General features: G+C 41.8%; 1 protein-coding gene across 1 annotated transcript in view; it reads right to left on the minus strand.

Moving 5' to 3' along the window:
* Positions 1-19,115, minus strand: part of LOC109872897 (solute carrier organic anion transporter family member 2B1-like) — a 24,392-nt gene extending 5,277 nt beyond the window's left edge. Inside the window, exons 1-9 of the mRNA XM_020464316.2 lie at positions 18,991-19,115; positions 15,345-15,433; positions 9,653-9,790; positions 9,252-9,414; positions 8,908-9,132; positions 8,294-8,392; positions 1,885-2,015; positions 1,196-1,292; positions 780-944 (exon numbers count right to left, since the gene is read on the minus strand). Coding sequence (XP_020319905.1) covers positions 780-944; positions 1,196-1,292; positions 1,885-2,015; positions 8,294-8,392; positions 8,908-9,132; positions 9,252-9,414; positions 9,653-9,790; positions 15,345-15,433; positions 18,991-19,042 — 1,159 coding nt within the window. The 5' untranslated portion in view covers positions 19,043-19,115. The remainder of the gene's footprint in view (positions 1-779; positions 945-1,195; positions 1,293-1,884; positions 2,016-8,293; positions 8,393-8,907; positions 9,133-9,251; positions 9,415-9,652; positions 9,791-15,344; positions 15,434-18,990) is intronic.
* Positions 19,116-19,929: the final 814 nt, after the last annotated feature.

A 19,929-nucleotide genomic window follows, 5' to 3' on the forward strand; every position in this document is an offset into this window, starting at 1 on the left:
TAACAGTCACTCCGATTTAAGTTGCGAACACGTTCCAGGTCGTGTTTTTTGCAGTCACCCTGCACATCTCAGAAGATAGATCTCAGAAGACAAACATGGTTCCGGAGACATGAGCTCTGTGCTGCCTGCCTTTGAAAAAGAACCTGGAACGCAACCAGTGTTTCCCCTTGGTTCCCCTCAGCCTAGCTCTGTTCACCCCCCCCTAATAATAGTTGGCCTTATTTTGTAGTCATGTAAAATGTTGATATTGGCAGCTTCAGGTGCTGACACGGGAGATTCTGCACCCTGCCAAAGAACTAAAACACTGGGGTAAAGGGAAATAAAGTGAATCCCATCCAGATGTGACCCTGCTATAAACAGTAGTGGATGGCAGGGTTTTGATTGCCTGTGCTCTCACATACAATGGGGTCTTTGTCTTCTGGAATGATTACCTCCAGTTGCTCAATAGCTTCTGTTTCTGTGGTAGTTTCTGTGGTAAAATTCCATGCTCTCTGTGCTATTCATAGACCCCTGGAGAGTTGGAGCATTATCTATTATTAATCTCAGCTAGTATTAAGTGTGTATATGATGTGATATTACCCATTTTCTTATTCCCATCAGATCTGAGTCAAATACACATGCCGAATGCTTGAGTTTTGCAGATTTGATTTTAAAGTATTAACTCTCCATTGAGTGGAATTTTAACTTGGTCCATTGGTTCTATTTTTTCTTTATTAGACAAACCCTAACCTTAATCTAAATCAAGATGTTTCACAGAGATAACGAATAATGTCTCTCACCGATCATCATGTTGGAGAAGGAGGCAGTCTGGGTGAACTGGCGCTCTATGAACTTGGCCATAAAGGTGGCGAGGCCGGCTACCATCGCTGCCAGGTGGACCTGTGCCAGCACCACCAACAGGTAGATGGGGTTCCGCAGCGTCCGCAGGGCGATACGGGGGAAACCTGGGAGAAAGAGGAGGAGGGATGGAGAGGGGGGCTAATGGCTAATGACCTCACTGCTTAAGACAATATTTACCACGGGGGTTGCAACAATAGAGGAAGAGAGAGGACACAATGTGACCACTTCTACGTTTTATATACTATCAGTATGTATATCAGTGTCTGTCACCCTTAATGCCCTGTAATCACCCGTAGATACAGTGAAGAGAAATGGAAAGAAAACAGACGGATGTGGTTTTATAAAAGTGCCTCACTTTTGAGAAACTGTGTGAGGGTGAGTTCCAGGACCGGGTCTGGCAGTGGTTTCTTTTCCTCTTCCTCTCTGGGCTCTGTGGCATCGCTTCCAGTTTCCTAACCAGGGGAGAGAAAGAAGCACACCGCAATTATGCGCTGTACCTGTATTACAACAGATTAGAGTTTGATCACGGCACAGCAAACATGTAATCCTGTCAATATTGCATTAACTCTCTAGTAGCCTTTGTCAGGTCTAGGGAACATGATGTGGGAAAGAGAGAGTTTTGCCTACAAGATCTCTGATTGCGAAATGGTAACATTTAAAGTGTATGAAACACTGCAGTGCACTCAAGTTACACGCCAAGCTTCAGAGCTTTTAAAGCCTTGGCCAGCGTTCAAGAGGCTGTGTGTGTGTTTGTGTGTGTGTATGGCTATGCTATGCTATTGAGCAAGACCTGGCACAATGATTCTTCTTTGTGCCAGATGACTGATGAGAGAAACATGAAACAAAGACTCAACCTCTTTTGTAACATTCCCTTACAGAATGATAAATATCAGCCAGGACCTTATTCAACAAGGTCAAACTGCATCACTCTTTTTCTGAACCAAAGTTTTTCTATATGAGAAGATTGTTCAACTTTCATAATTTGTTTTAGTTCATGCTTAATAAGACATGTGACAACGTGTCAGCTTTTATCCCATACTACACCTCTTTGGGCATCTGCCGGGGGAAGAAGAGGTAGGGCAGGGAGGTGAGGAAGAGGAAGGAGGCTGCCACCAAGAAGCCTAGCCACCAGGCTCCCACCCAGCGAGGGTCTCTTCGCTCCAGACCTATCTGATCTGCAGTTAGGAGAAAGACATGTTACTGTATTAGTGGCAAAGTAAAGTATTCAAAAATAATAAAATAACAATATTCAATCAACTATTCAATTAAATAACCAATGCAATCAAAGGTACTGTATGTATTGAAGTGCACCCTGAGAAAGGTAAGTAAGTGAGTAAGTAAGTAAGTGAGTAAGACATTCACAAGGCTGCGGGGCCAGATGGATTACCAGGACGTGTGCTCCGGGCATGTGCTGACCAACTGGCAGGTGTCTTCACTGACATTTTCAACACGTCCCTGATTGAGTCTGTAATACCAACATGTTTCAAGCAGACCACCATAGTCCCTGTGCCCAAGAACACAAAGGCAACCTGCCTAAATGACTACAGACCCGTAGCACTCACGTCCGTAGCCATGAAGTGCTTTGAAAGGCTAGTAATGGCTCACATCAACACCATTATCCCATTATCCCAGAAACCCTAGACCCACTCCAATTTGCATACCGCCCAAACAGATCCACAGATGATGCAATCTTTATTGCACTCCACAGTGCCCTTTCCCACCTGGACAAAAGGAACACCTACAGTGGGGCAAAAAAGTATTTAGTCAGCCACCAATTGTGCAAGTTCTCCCACTTAAAAATATGAGAGAGGTCTGTAATTTCCATCATAGGTACACTTCAACAATGACAGACAAAATGAGAAGAAAAAAATCCAGAAAATCACATTGTAGGATTTTTTATGAATTTATTTGCAAATTATGGTGGAAAATAAGTATTTGGTCACCTACAAACAAGCAAGATTTCTGGCTCTCACAGACCTGTAACTTCTTCTTTAAGAGGCTCCTCTGTCCTCCACTCGTTACCTGTATAAATGGCACCTGTTTGAACTTGTTATCAGTATAAAAGACACCTGTCCACAGCCTCAAACAGTCACACTCCAAACTCCACTATGGCCAAGACCAAAGAGCTGTCAAAGGACACCAGAAGCAAAATTGTAGACCTGCACCAGGCTGGAAATACTGAATCTGCAATAGGTAAGCAGCTTGGTTTGAAGAAATCAACTGTGAGAGCAATTATTAGGAAATGGAAGACATACAAGACCACTGATAATCTCCCTCGATCTGGGGCTCCACGCAAGATCTCACCCCGTGGGGTCAAAATGATCACAAGAACGGTGAGCAAAAATCCCAGAACCACCCTGGGGGACCTAGTGAATGACCTGCAGAGAGCTGGGACCAAAGTAACAAAGCCTACCATCAGTAACACACTACGCCGCCAGGGACTCAAATCCTGCAGTGCCAGACGTGTCCCCCTGCTTAAGCCAGTACATGTCCAGGCCCGTCTGAAGTTTGCTAGAGAGCATTTGGATGATCCAGAAGAAGATTGGGAGAATGTCATATGGTCAGATGAAACCAAAATAGAACTTTTTGGTAAAAACTCAACTCGTCGTGTTTGGAGGACAAAGAATGCTGAGTTGCATCCAAAGAACACCATACCTACTGTGAAGCATGGGGGTGGAAACCTCATGCTTTGGGGCTGTTTTTCTGCAAAGGGATCAGGATGACTGATCCCTGTAAAGGAAAGAATGAATGGGGCCATGTAATGTGAAATTTTGAGTGAAAACCTCCTTCCATCAGCAAGGGCATTGAAGATGAAACGTGGCTGGGTCTTTCAGCATGACAATGATCCCAAACACACCGCCCGGATAACGAAGGAGTGACTTCGTAAGAAGCATTTCAAGGTCCTGGTCTGTCATAGTTGAAGTGTACCTATGATGAAAATTACAGGCCTCTCTCATCTTTTTAAGTGGGAGAACTTGCACAATTGGTGGCTGACTAAATACTTTGCCCCACTGTATATGAGAATGCTATTCATTGACTACAGCTCAGCGTTCAACACCATAGTACTCTCAAAGCTCATCACTAAGCTAAGGAACCTGGGACTAAACACCTCCCTCTGCAACTGGATCCTGGACTTCCTGACAGGCCGCCCCCAGGTGGTGAGGGTAGGTAGCAACACATCTGCCACGCTGATCCTCAACACTGGCGCTCAGGGGTGTGTGCTCAGTCCCCTCCTGTACTCCCTGTTCACCAACGACTGCATGGCCAGGCACGCCTCCAACACCATCATTAAGTTTGCTGACGACACAACATTGGTAGGCCTGATCACCGACAACGACGAGACATCCTATAGGGAGGCGGATAACAACCTATCCCTCAACGTAACCAAGACTAAGGAGATTATTGTGGACTACAGGAAAAGGAGCACCGAGCACGTCCCCATTCTCATCGACGGGGCTGTAGTGGAGCAGGTTGAGAGCTTCAAATTCAAGTCCACATCAACAACAAACTAGAATGGTCCAAACACACCAAGACAGTCGTGACGAGGGCACGACAAAGCCTATTCCCCCCCCCAGGAAACTAAATTTCTTTGGCATGGGTCCTGAGATCCTCAAAAGGTTCTACAGCTGCAACATCAAGAGCATCCTGACCGGTTGCATCACTGCCTGGTATGGCAATTGCTTGGCCTCCGACCCCAAGGCACTTCAGAGGGTAGGGCGTATGGACCAGTACATCACTGGGGCAAAGCTGCCTGCCACCCAGGACCTCTACACCAGGCGGTGTCAGAGGAAGTCCCTAAAAATGGTCAAAGACCCCGGCCACCCCAATCATAGACTGTTCTCTCTACTACCGCATGGAAAGCGGTACCGGAGAGCCAAGTCTAGGACAAAAAAAGCTTCTCAACAGTTTTTACACCCAAGCCATAAGTCTCCTGAACAGGTAACCAAATGTTTACCCGGACTATTTGCATTGTGTGTCCCACCCAACCCCTCTTTTACGCTGCTGCTACTCTCTGTTTATCTTAAATGCATAATCACTTTAACTATACATTCATGTACATACTACCTACATTGGCCCGACCACCCAGTGCTCCTGCACATTGGCTAACCGGGCTATCTGCATTGTGTCCCAACACCTGCCACCCCCTCTTTTTATGCTACTGCTACTCTCTGTTCATCATATATGCATAGTCACTATAACGATACCTACATGTACATACTACCTCAATAAGCCTGATTAACCGGTGTCTGTGTATAGCCTTGCTACTCTTATTTTCAGATGTCTTTTTACTGTTGTTTTATTTCTTTACTTACCTACACACACACACACACACACACACACACACACACACACACACACACACACACACACACACACACATACTTTTTTCCTCTCTTTTCTCCGCACTATTGGTTAGAGCCTGTAAGTAAGCATTTCACAGTTGTATTCGGCGCACGTGACAAATAAACTTTGATTTGATTTGAGAACACTTCCTGGTTTAAAACGTTATAACCTTTTGAAAAAATGTTGACATTCGGAAAGAAAGTACATTTTTTTCCCTTGGCATTTTTCAACAGAACATTGAATCTCTTTCTAACTGACAGCAGCTTCCAGGAAGAAGTCTTTTTCTTTTTCACTGTGAGAAACTCCACATTCATTCTGAATGACTAAAGTGAAAGACTGAGTGAATGAGGTCATACCAGCTGTTCAGAGAGACCGAGATTCCAGTTAAGAACATATTTTCCTCCAAAAAGGGAAGAAGCTAATTTCTATCACAGAAATTCATCTGATATCATGCACTTTTCTACAGAAGTAAATAACTATAGATATGCACCAACATACCCCCACACATGCCACACACACACACACACACACACACACACACACACACACACACACACACACACACACACACACACACACACACACACACACACACACACACATACATACTTCAGCAGGCGTTTGAACAGTTTGAACATGTCCCCAATCACTAACGATGCTCTCACACCTTGATAAATGAGATGCATCAAACTGGAAGGACGAGATCAATTACATGAAACTGGAAAGACAGGACAATGGTCCATGACCATGACTGGGGTAAATTCAGTTTCTGAGGTGTCTGAAGCATTGCAGGGAAAGCTGTGGATCACACAGAATGAGGTGGATTGGGAAAGTCCTTGATGAAAACCTGCTCCAGACTGCTCAGGTCCGGGGCGAAGGTTCACCTTCAAATAGGACAATGACCCTAAGCACACAGCCAAGACAACACAGGAGTGACTTCAGGACAAGTCTCTGAATGTCCTTGAGTGGCCCAGCCAGACCTGAAAATAGCTGCAGCAACGCTCCCCATCCAACCTGGCAGAGCTTGAGAGGATCTGCAGAGAAGAATGGGAGAAATACCCCAAATACAGGTGTGCCAAGCTTGTAGCATCATAGCCAAGAAGACTCAAGGCTGTAATCGCTGCCAAAGGTGCTTCAACAAAGTACTGAGTAAAGTGAGAGAGAGAGAGAGAGAGAGAGAGAGAGAGAGAGAGAGAGAGAGAGAAAAGGAGAGTGAGTCAGTCAGTGAGTGAATAAGTAAGAGACCTGGCACATTTGGTTCCTTGGAAGTTGTGGGAACGTGTTTTTTGGTTCTGGGAATGAAGCCCTAAGTTTCCTGACCGGTAAAACGGAACGTTTTTTAAACATTCTGAGAACTTAAGCTGTTTTTAAGTTGTAGTGAGGTTTTCCTGGGAGGTTTAAAAGCTCTGAGAACGGAAATGGTTGTATTTAAAGGTAAATACAGTTCCTTCAGAAAATATTCACAAACCTCTGCTTTTTCCTAATTTTGTTGTGTTACAGCCTACACCCAATACCCCATAATGTCAAAGTGGAATTATGTTTTTTAGAAATGTTTACAAATTCATTAAAAATTAAAAGCTTCATGTCTTGAGTCAATAAGTTTTCAACCCCTTTGTTTTGGAAAGCCTAAACAAGTTGAGGGTTAAACATCTACTCACTCTGTGTGCAATTATAGTGTTTAACATTATTTTTGAATGACTGACTACCTCATCTCTGTATACCTCATACATTACAGTTACTCTGCAATACTAACAAAACCACAGATTGAAAAGAAGGAAACCCGTACAAAATATTCCAAAACATGCATCCTGTTTGCAAACAGGATGTATGTTTTGGAATATGTTTTATTCTGTACAGGCTTCCTTCTTTTCACTCTGTCATTTAGGTTAGTATTGTGGAGTAACTACAATGTGGAGCATTTAGTGGAGCATTTAGTGGAGTATTGTGGAGTAACTACAATGTTGTTGATCCATCCTCAGTTTTTTCCTATCAGAGCCATTAAACTGTTTTAAAGTCACCATTGGCCTCATGGTGAAATCCATGAGCGGTTTCCTTCCTCTCCGGCAACTGAGTTAGGAAGGATGTCTGTATCTTTGTAGTGACTGGCTGTATCGATACGTCATCCAAAGTGTAATTAATAACTTCACCATGCTCTAAGGGATATTCAATGCGTGATTTTTTTTACCAATAGGGGCCCTTCTACCAATAGGTGACCTTCTTCACGAGGCATTGGTAAATCTCGCTGGTCTTTGTGGTTGAATCTGTGTTTGAAATTCTCTGCTCAACTAAGGGACCTTACAAATAATTGTATGTTTGGGGTACAGAGATGAGGTAGTCATTCAAAAATCATTCTAAAAAACACTATTATTGCATATTATTGCATATATACATGTATAGAGTGAGTCCATGCAATTTATTTTGTGACTTGTAAAGCATATTTTTACTCCTAAACTTATTTAAGCTTGCTATATCCCTTATTTAACATTTCTATTTAACCTGTATTTAATGAGGCAAGTCCGTTAAGAACAAATTCTTATTCGGCAAGAGAGACACCACAGCACTACATAAAGAGAGACCTTAGACAACAACATAGGATGGCAGCACTGCATGGTAGCAACACAACATGACAACAACATGGTAGCAAAACAGCATGGCAGCAGCACAACATGATAGCAGCACAAAACATGGTTCAAACATTATTGGGCACAGACGACAGCACAAAGGGTAAGAAGGTAGAGACAATAATACATCACGTGAATCAGCCACAACTGTCAGTAAGAGTGTCCATGATTGAGTCTTTGAATGAAGAGACGGAGATACAACTGTACAGTTTGAGTGTTTTTTGCAGCTCGTTTCAGTCATACTGTATCAAAGCGGTTGAATACCTATTGACAAGACATTTCAGCTTTTCAATTTTAATTAATTTCAAGCAGAGTTCCACTTTGACATTATGGGGTATCATATCTCAAATCTCAATTGAATCCATTTTAAATTCAGGCTATAACACAACAACACGTGGGAAAAAGTCAATGGGTGTGAGACATTTCTGAAGGCACTGTAGAACTTACGGAAAGTGTCACAGTATGATGCATTTTGTGTATGTGCTCACCTTTGGACATCTTGTCGATGTCGACATAAAAGCGCAACATGAAGGAGCCCATCATAAAGCCAAAAGCAGGACCAATAGACGTGACAGCCAGGAGGATGCCTGCAGGGGGAACCACAGTCAGACATGTCACCCCAGTTGTGGGATCAATACAGTGGCATGGAAAATAATACTTATCGTTTGTTTTCTCCCCCAGATCATACTTCGAAGTTGATGAAAAGAAAATGAAAGACTGCCCATTGTTTGCTGATCTCAAGTATCATTTTATCAAAAAGATTACACACATGACACAGCCTTGAGACCAGCAAAACAATGAGTGGATACAAAACATTCACTTTAGTTTCATTACTATTTTTCCACATCCTGCACCAGGGTTAAGTGTGAAATTCCGAATCTAACTCCTTCTAATGTCCCTGCAAGTATTCTCAGATTTGGAGGGGATTGAGTGGAGCCCAAAATTGCAGGAACATTAGAGAAGAATGGTGCAACTCTCCATTTAAAAAAAACAACAGTGATACTATTGATTCCTAGTTAAAAACCCAAAAGACCTGCATCAGAATGTGTATTTCCTGTATTTCAAGAATTCCCTGTTTCCCAGTCACTCCCAGTGCTCATACCGAGATAGAGAGGAGAGTTCCTCTTGCTGGCATAGTCATCAATGTAGGAGATTCCGAAGGGTTGGATGGGAACACCGCCGATTCCCAGGAGTAGCTGTCCTAGGAGCAGGAGTGGGAATACTCCCTGCTGGGAGTGACTCTCCTGCTGAGTGCAGCTATGATTGGACAAGGGTGATTGGAAAGAGCTCTCTAATTGGCAGAGGCCAGAGTCGTCATCCTTGGATTCTATGGAACACAGGTAGAGGTAGGAAGGAGTTAAGAGTTAGGTGATAACTACTATTTTTGTTTTGCGATTCAAAGAAATATATGTATGTACTGTATGTGTGTGTGTGTATGTGACTTACCGCTGATGTGGTCTGTGTACTTGTAGGGGCCACTGATGAAATGAGACATGGCCATTATCAGAGCAGCCAGACTGACCAACAGTGCCCCTCCACCAATGAACCGTGGTCTGTGGACACGGCTACCAAAGAAACTAACAAACACTATCAGGACTATGTTCCCCACCTACACACACACATAAACACACACACACACACACACACACACACATTAACACACACCATTAACACACTCATGTGCCCACTCTCACATGTAAACATTTAAAGTATACAATTTTTTTCATATATAAATAAAAATAATAATCTGAACCTATATGGATCTGGAATTTATCAGTCAATCTTCCTGTTATCTTGATCAGCCCAAAAGAGTGGTGGGATAGGGTCAGGGTTAGGTTTAGGCTTACCTCATTGAAGGATGCCAAGATGCCAGACTTCTGGCTAGAGAAGCCATAGCGTCTCTCTATGGTGGAGATGGAGCTCTTCAGATATCCAGACACCAACAGCTGGGCCAGCTGGAGCATGCCATGGCACAGCACAAATAACTAGAGGAGAGACAGGAGAGAGAGGACATAGAGGGAAGGGACAGAGAGTTTGAAAACCATGGTAGATCCTTTGTTTATGGTTTCATCATTATGCAGACAGACTGTATATACATGAAGTGTATAAAGCATATTGTTCCCAGCTTACTCTAAGTAGTTAATAATATGATCTGATCAATTAACTACAGAGAGCTTAAAAGTCTGATTTAAATATTCAGGAGAACGTCTTGTTCCACACGGGTCACTATGTCTAGCTGCACATTTGACACCTTTAAAACTTCGTAGTGATCCCTTCCCGCTCAGATCCCGGTAACGGGATTGATTTGACAACATCCAGTGAAATTGCAGCGCGCGCAAATTCAAAACCAGAAATATTCACAATAGAAATTCATAAAACATTAATATATAATACATCAAAATAAAGCTTAACTTCTTGTTAACCGAGCCTCAGTGTCAGATTTCAAAAAGGCTTTACAGTGAAAGCAGACCACGCGATTATCTGAGGACAGCACCCCGCATACAAACACATGAAAGTCATATTTCAACCAGCCAGGTGCAACACAAAACTCAGAAATAACGATAGAATTCATGCCTTATCTTTGAAGATCATCTTCTGTTGTCTCTCCAAAATGTCCCAGAAACATCACAAATGGTCCTTTTGTTCAATAAATTCCTTCTTATATCCCCAAAATGCCCATTTATTTGGCGCGTTCGATTCAGAAAATACACCGGTTCCAACTCTCCCAACACGACTACAAAGTATCTAATAAGTTACCTGTAAACTTGGTCCAAACATTTCAAACAACGTTCCTAATCCAAACTTAGGTATCGTAAAACGTAAATAATCGATCAAATTTAAGACGGGATAAACTGTGTTCAATACCGGACGAAAACAAAGTGAAGCGCATTCCAGGTTGTGCTCACTAAACGACTAGAGTCCACCTGGAGTGACACATGGAAAGAACAGGGCTACTTCTTCATTTCTCAAAAGAAAAACATCAACCAATGTCTGAGACTGTTGCCATCTAGTGGAAGCCATAGGAACTGCAACCAGATTCCTATTAAAAAGGGCTTACCATAGAAAAATAATGGAAAACAGATTGACCTCAATTTATTTTCTTCCCTGGATGGATTGTGCTCGGGGTTTCGCCTGACAAATCAGTTATGTTATACTCACAGACATTATTCAAACAGTTTTATAAACTTCAGAGAGGTTCCTATCCAAGTCTACTAATAATGTGCATATCCTAGCTTCTGGGCCTGAGTAGCAGGCAGTTTACTTTGGGCACACTTTTCATCCAGACGTGAAAATACTGCCCCCTATTCCTAAGAAGTTTGTAAAGAAAGTATGTAATGCAACAAAACATATTGCTGCAGTAGTCAAGAGGGTCTGGAGGCCTATGAGTAACTTTATGAGCATTTTCACAACCAGAGCAAAATATGTTACATACAGTACCAGTCAAAGGTTTGGACACAGCTATTCTTTCAAGGGTTTTTCTTTATTTTTACTATTTTCTACATTGTAGAATAATAGTGAAGACATCACAACTATAAAATAACACATGTGGAATCATGTAGTAACCAAAAAAGTCTTAAACAAATCAAAATACATTTTAGATTTTAGATTTTTTACAAAGAGTGTGCAAAGCTATCATCAAGGCAAAGGGTGGCTACTGTAAAACATCTAAAATATATTTTGATTTGTTGAACACTTTTTTGGTTACTACATGATTCCATATGTGTTATTTTATAGTTTTGATATCTTCACTATTATTCTACAATGTAGAAAATAGTACAAATAAATAAAAACCCTTGAATGAGTAGGTGTCACACCCTGATCTGATTCACCTGTTTTTGTGTTTGTCTCCACCCCCCTCCAGGTGTCGCCCATCTTCCTCATTATCCCCAGTGTACTTATACCTGTGTTCTCTGTTAGTCTGTTGCCAGTTTGTTTTATTTAGTCAAGCCTATCAGCGTATTTTCGATGCTCCTGGCTGGCTCTAGTTCCTGGTTTCCTGGCTTTGACCATTCTGCCTGCCCTGACCCTGACCCTGGATTACTGAACTCTGCCTACCCTGAGCCTGCCTGCTGTTCTGTACCTTTCGGACTCTGTTTTGGATTACTGACCTCTGCCTGCCCTTGACCTGTTGCTCACCTGCCCCCTTGTTTGAGTAATACACTTGTGTTACTTCAAAACTGTCTGCATCTGGGTCTTCTCCTGAGCCTTACCAGTAGGTGTGTCAACTTTTGACTGGTACTGCACCTGTAGTACAAGCTTCCTATCCCTCAACTTTAAAAAAAGTTAATCTTAATTTGCTGAGGTACAGTTTTCTTGTAATACAAGTGCATTCATGTGGCAGTTGACTCATTAAACAGTGTAGTTAAAAGAGACACACAGAAGCATTATGTGGTGTTATGATATGGGGGAAGGTTAGTGTTAGGACAGACTTTCCCTGGTTTAAGGAAAGGGGGATACCTTGTCAGTTGTACAACTGAATACCTAAAACTGAAAAATGTCTTCTGCATTTATTCCAACTCCTCTGAATCAGAGGTGCGGGTGTCTGCCTTAATCAAAATCAAAATCTTCAGTGCCCAGGGAGTTAACTGCCTTGCTCAGAATAACAGATTTTTACCTTGTCGGGTCGGGGATTCTATCCAGCAACCTTTTGTTTACTGGCGCAATGCTCTAACCACTAGGCTATTTATAAGCACATGTGCTGCCAATACAGGTTAATGTCACAGTACCAGCTTGGAGTCGTGAGGCTGCTGGTTGGTTTGGTGGCCATGAGGCCTTTAGTTTGGTTTTGTTTCTTTACTTTGGGCATGCCGTTTGTTTTCTTTTTGTATTTATTGTCAACATCTGCGCAAATCGACAATCTGTTTGGACTGCCCAACCAAGAGGTCAAGAGAGACAGAGCTGGCCCTGGACCAAGGTAAGGTTGCTGTCCCCCTGGGCACATGTACATTCAACAACTACGCACATAAACTGATTTCTCAAAAGAAACATCCTCTCACTGTCAACTGTGTTTATTTTCAGCAAACTTAACATATGTAAATATTTGTATGAACATAACAAGATTTAACAACTGAGACATAAACTGAACAAGTTCCACAGACATGTGACCAACAGAAATTGAATAATGTGTCCCTGAACAAAGGGGGGTTCAAAATCAAAAGTAACAGTCAGTATCTGGTGTGGCCACCAGCTGCAGTAAGTACTAAATTGCATCATCTCCTCATGGACTGCACCAGATTAGCCAGTTCTTGCTGTGATATGTTACCCCACTCTTCCACCAAGGCACCTGCAAGTTCCCGGACATTTCTGGGGCGAATGGCCCAAGCCCTCACCCTCTGATCCAACAGGTCCCAGACATGCTCAATGGAATTGAGATCCGGGTTCTTTGCTGGCCATGGCAGAACACTGACATGCCTGTCTTGCAGGAAATCACACACAGAACGAGCAGTATGTCTGGTGGCATTGTCATGCTGGAGGGTCATGTCAGGATGAGTCCGCAGGAAGGGTACCACATGAGGGAGGAGGATGTCTTCCCTGTAACGTACAGCATTGAGATTGCCTCCAATGACAACAAGCTCAGTCCGATGATGCTGTGACACACCGCCCCAGACCATGATGGACCCTCCACCTCCAAATCGATCCCGCTCCAGAGTACAGGCCTCAGTGTAACGCTCATTCCTTCAACGATTAACGCGAAGCCGACTATCACCCCTCGTGAGACAAAACCGTGACTCATCAGTGAAGAGCACTTTTTGCCAGTCCTATCTGCACAACGTTGTTGCCAGTGATGTCTGGTGAGGACCGGTTTTACAGCAGGCCTACAAGCCCTCAGTCCAGCCTCTCTCAGTCTATTGCAGACAGTCTGAGCACTGATGGAGGGATTGAATGTTCCTGGTGTAACTCAGGCAGTTGTTGTTGCCATCCTGTACCTGTCCCGAAGGTGTGATGTTCGGATGTACCGACTCTGTGCAGGTGTTGGTGCACGTGGTCTGCCACTGCGAGGTCGATCAGCTGTCCTTCCTGTCTCCCTGTAGCACTGTCTTAGGCATCTCACAGTATGGACATTGCAATGTATTGCCCTGGCCACATCTGCAGTCCTCATGCCTCCTTGCAGCATGCCTAAGCCACGTTCACGCAGATGAGCAGGGACCCTGGGCATCTTTCTTTTGGTGTTTTTCAGCTTCAGTAGAAAGGCCTCTTTAGTGTCCTAAGTTTTCATAACTGTGACCGTAATTGCCTACCGTCTAAGCTGTTAGTGTCTTAACAAATGTTCCACAGGTGCATGTTCATTAATTGTTTATGATTCATTTAACAAGCATGGGAAACAGAGTTTAAACCCTTTACAATGAAGATCTGTGAAGTTATTTGGATTTTTACTAATTATCTTTGAAAGACAAGGTCCTGAAAAAGGGACCTTTCTTTTCTTGCTGAGTTTAGATGCACATCTTAAATCCGGTTACAGACCAGTTAACTAGGCCTAAGACCCCTACACTTAGCGAGTGCAACAATATTAGCATGCTAGTTAATCGGTTTCCCATGCATACCCCATTCTGAGGACATGTTTATGTGTGTCTAAATCTGGAAACAACACAAGGATGTGCTAAAAACACCAGGAAACACAACCCCACCTGGGACTATAGAGGAAAATAACAGTACAGGATGCCAAAACATCAATGTTTTCACTACAGTAAGAAATAAACTAAATTACAGATCGTAAAATAAGGAAGATTCACTCCCTTTCCTCTCTGAATATTTTTTTCTTCTCCAGTCCCAAAACATATCCTGTCAATGAAGGTAGGTTAATTTCCATAATGTTAGCATGCTAGCATGCTCCTCTTACCCCATGAGGTCATCATGTCTGGATTCCTGATCAGCAATCTGTAGACACAGATTTGACCTCACTTCCTAGTATTGTCTCAGTTCTGTGACAACACGTCCCATAAATCAGACCGATACATTACTTGGGCTTATTCGACATTACAGACTATCCTCAAATCATCTTGCAACCTAAATAGCGACTCATTATTGTTTGTAGATCAATCAGTCAGTCAGTCACAATTTACCCACACATTTTTGCAGATTTGATGCTCTCTAACACGGCCTCTCACTGAGAGTTGGGAGTAATGATGTGAGGTGAAACAGGTAGATGAGGTGATAGACAGGAACAGTATGTAATATTTAAGACATATATTAGATTTCTTGGTGTTTTTTTTAAAGATCCTGCTTAGAAACACCTTAAATGGCCTAGTACTGCTTTTTACCTTTTCATAATCCAAATAGTATCAGTTGCAGCAAGGATGTGAAGAGGTTTTGTCTTGTTAATGTTTTTGCTATTGTCAACCTTGCAAACGAGAACCAATCATTTAGGAAGTTGTACACAACAGCAACAGCCAGACGGTAAAATGCTAATTAGCAGCATCACGTGGCGTTCTAAAGAGTATGTTACTCTCATGGATTTCTATTCTGATGCTACTTCTGGTATTGAATTGACATTTGGAGCTAGTTGCAGGTGAAAATGATACGTGTAACTTTTGAGCCTACCTTGATGCTGTTGAAGGGGCCCCTGCATCTTGAGGGAGGCGTCGACCTCTGTGAATCAGAGTTCAGCTGGAAGTCGCTGGCTGTCATATCTGCAGAGACGGAAGAGGAAGCAAGACATCACGCTCACTATTTTTTGGGGGTTCATATACTGCCAATAAACTAAGCAGACCAGACCCAACTGCTAACGCATTGGTGCCTATGGAAGAGCCACCCCCTTAATAACTCGACCTACATATTACCTCAACTAAACTGTAAACCTGCACATTGACTCTGTACCCCCCTGTATATAGTCTCACTATTGTTATTTTACTGCTGCTCTTTAATTACTTGTTACTTTTATTTCTTATTCTTAGTCGTATTTGTTTTTAAACTGCATTGTTGCTTAGGGGCTCGTAAGTAAGCATTTCACTGTAAGGACCTGTTGGATTCGGTGCAATTGACTAATACAATTTGATTTGATGCCTACATATAACTACATCTAAAGTATGAACACACTGTATGAATAAGGTCTGACATTTCCCCAATGGACATTGACCATATTAACATGAGCACAGCAGTCTGGATTGTAGCTCATATCCCACATAAGGTCTTATTCGGGATGAGCTCTTTACATGCACTTTTAATATCCCGCTCATGAGTATCCCTGTATCCATGAATAAACAGAATATTCCTCATTTAAGTGTATGGGTGAAATGGAATAGTAACAGAAATATGGACACTGACGGCAGGACTATAATCTCACATGTAACAAACTCAGCAATTAAAAGAAACGTCCCTTTTTCAGGACCCTGTCTTTCAAAGATAATTCGTAAAAATCCAAATAACTTCACAGATCTTCATTGTAAAGGGTTTAAACACATGCTTGTTCACTGAACCATAAACAATTAATGAACATGCACCTGTTGAACGGTCGTTAAGCAGACCAAAACTGACAATTTTTTCTAATGGTTATCGGCCTGAGTAGGATATCTTAATTTATCCACCGTTGTTGATACCTGTCTGTCACACTTGCCCAACTCACTGATCTGACCCAGGGACTAGAAAAAAATACTTTCGAAAGTCTCTCACCTTATCACACAATGTTATGCAAATTAGTTGCTGTATGTGAGGATGTGGGAGGCATGCTGAGAGAGAGTTTTTGGGAAGCCATTTAGTGCACCCAGCTGCACAATCTGTTCATCCAAATAAAATACAACTTGATTATTTCATGGTAAATCAGTGTACTAGACTGTTTACGCTAGTCAACAAACAATGTGCGAATTCTGGTGGCCTTTGTTAAAATACTATAGAAATTACACAAGAATTGCAGTCAGACTATATTCCTTGTACTCTGGTTACTGTGTATCCTCAATCTTTATACTCACTTTGTATCTCTATACTTTGAACTCCTGCTTACTTTAATCTCTGCTGGTGTTATGTATCTACTGCTATTGTTTAATGCAGATGTGCTATTCATTTAAATCATATTGAGACTCGATGCTTTGTGTTAGTATTCAGATTGAAGAGAAATGATCTGCATTTACATTAGAATGGGAAAAAGAGCTGTGTTTCCCTGTGCGTGGTCAGGTTTCCTGTATACCCAGGCAGGCGTGTAATATGACTTGAGATGGGGAGTTTTATGCCCTGTCAAAGTACACGTCTGCAGCTCCATGGTGTTTAACAGAAACAGCTGGAGATCGTCCAGGACTACAGATATAGGATTTTAATTTGCACCAGTTTTCTACATCATGTGCGCATGAGTTGCATGTGGTTGTCTGTGTAGGAGAGAAATATCTCTGAATTACAGATATTAAGATAACCTTGACTCCCAAGTAACTCTCACTCACTCATATTGCAATATGCGTGTGTGTATGTTTGTGTGTGTGTGGTTGTACATGTGTGAGATAAAATTAACACACCATTTTGATAGCCTTGACTCTAAGCAAATCCCCACTCCAACATATTGAATCATATTGAAATATGTGTGTGTATGGTACAGAATACTATTAAGGGGTAAATCCCCCTTAGACTGACTCTGCTAGTTTAGTTTTCCTGTCCAGGGGAGATTCCTGGAATGTGGGATGTAGTGTGGTTGTCCATTCTCCCCCACAAATTGCACAATGCTGAGAAAGAGAGGGGGAGTGAGAGAGAAAGAAAAAGAAAAAGAGAGAGGAGGGGGGACAGACAGACAGACAGATAGATAGATAGATACAGTAGTAGATAGATAGTCAATTTGAAAGTCAATGAAAGTCATCACTCCTCCCCTCAAGACTCCCAAGCTGTAATGACATGCTTCCCTCTGAATTGTAACAGTTTGGTAAATTACTGTGCATTTTACACATAAGATCAGACCAAACAATGTAGTAAAAAAAAAGAAAGATCTGACCTGCAGACCACAAAGAGCAGAGGTTGCATAGCACTGGCCACTGAAACACACTATGGAGAAGCATTTCCAGATGTGTAACCTTCATTTAACTAGGCAAGTCAGATGCATGGTATCATCAACTAGATTCAGCCACGGGTCAATAATTACATATCATTTGTAAACTGGCTGCAAGAAGCCCAAACATATATAATGTTTGACTAAAACATGATCATTTCAAACCTTGCTTACATTTGTACACGATCACATTGTGTTATGAGTGGGAATACTTGGGAACAGATTTCCTAAATTAAAATCACTTGGAGCTGATTTCCTGGTGTTTTTTTAATGTCCACCAATGAACATTTCACACACACACAAAAAACATATACAGCACCAGTCAGAAGTTTGTACACACATAATCAATCAAGGGGTTTTCTATATCTTACTATTTTATACATTGTAGAATAATAGTGAAGACATCAAAACCATGAAATAACACATATGGAATCATGTAGTAACCAAAAAAGTGGTTGAGAGAATGCCAAGAGTGGGCAAAGCTGGCATCAAGGCAACGGGTGGGTACTTTGAAGAATCTCAAATATAAAATATATTTAGATTTGTTTAACACTTTTTTTGGTTACGACATGATTCCATATGTGTTATTTCATAGTTTTAATGTCTTCACTATTATTCTACAATGTAGAAAATAGTAAAATATAGAAAACCCCTTGAATGAATAGATGTGTCCAAACTTTTGACTCAGTTGGGGAACCCTGACATTGTGTTCCGACAGTAAAAGCAGTAACAAAGGGCCAATGCACTTATGCTGCCATATATAGTGTTTTGTAGGGAGTTGTGTATGTTTGTGCAACACAGGAGTTGTTGCATCTGCTGTCAGCAGAGATAAGATGAGCGGGAGATAACTACCAATCAGATGTGGAATGTCATCAAAAACAAATTCTGAACCACGATAGCAGCATAGCAGCATAGCATAACAGGGGGATTGGAATTACGGGTCATGGAAATAACAACCTTCATTTCAGACTCCTCAAATACATACGCACAAAAGCAATACCTTTAAGATGAGGTATTACTAACCCCCTGGTGTTAATTGTTAGGCGCATGCCCTAAATGTCAGAAGGACAGTTCAACCAAACACATGCTCCAAACAGCAACCTTTCCTTTCACACATACGCTCTACACACTGCACACTAAATGAGATAACAGTGTCTCTCCTCACTACTAGAGTTAGTGAATCACAGTTAAAAGCAGTAGTACAGAACAGTACAGTTGTTCACTTACTCTGCAGATGGAGCTGTGGTGTAGGGGTGTTCTCTGTGTCCAATCCTGTCATAGAGCTATGGTGTAGTGTTGCGTTCAGTATCCACTCCTCATTCACACAGAACACTACTGAGCTTGGAATCCCAGGAGGTAGCTCTCACTTGATGAAATAGGCGTGCTCACTGTTAAGGAATTCCATGACCAGAGGTGAGTGGGGCTGGGAGTGGGAATTCTATAGTAAACTGTAGTATCCCTCGATCATGTGTAGTACTTACTATTGAATGTTGTAATATACTATAGAATACTATAGTAAATACTACAGTATTATCCACAAAAAAACACTGTTGTAAATACTACGGTAATGTTCGCAGAAACACTACAGTCCGCAAAAGCACTAGAGTTTTTAAACTATTGTAAAAACGAAAGTATTTCATTTGCATGTACCCTGCTCATTCCCCTCTCCATTTCCCAATGTATGCCACCCATAAGTGAGAAACCTACATGCCAAGTATAGGTCGTATATTGTGTTCCCTAAAGGTTCTAGAAAAGAGCAGAAGCTCTGAACTATCCTTTCAGACCTCAGTCCTACCTACAGGTAAAGCAAACATGCTCTTTTAGTATAACCCAAGTAGGTTTCCTGAAGGAAAAAGCCTCCACTTCTATGTCAAAGATAATAAAACCAAAATACTATAGTAAATACTACAGTAATGTCCACAAAAACACTACAGTAAATACTGCAGTATACTACAGTTTGCACAAACACTACAGTAAATACTACAGTATACTAAAATCTGCAAAAACACTACATTAATTACTATAACAAATCAAATCACATTTTATTGGTCACATGCACATGGTTAGCAGATGTAAATGCGAGTGTAGCGAAATTATTGTGCTTCTAGTTCTGACAGTGCAGTAATATCTAACAAGTAATCTAACAATTCCACAACAACTACCTAA

This window comes from Oncorhynchus kisutch, linkage group LG28, assembly GCF_002021735.2.
Source record: "Oncorhynchus kisutch isolate 150728-3 linkage group LG28, Okis_V2, whole genome shotgun sequence".
In the NCBI taxonomy this organism is placed as follows: domain Eukaryota; kingdom Metazoa; phylum Chordata; class Actinopteri; order Salmoniformes; family Salmonidae; genus Oncorhynchus; species Oncorhynchus kisutch.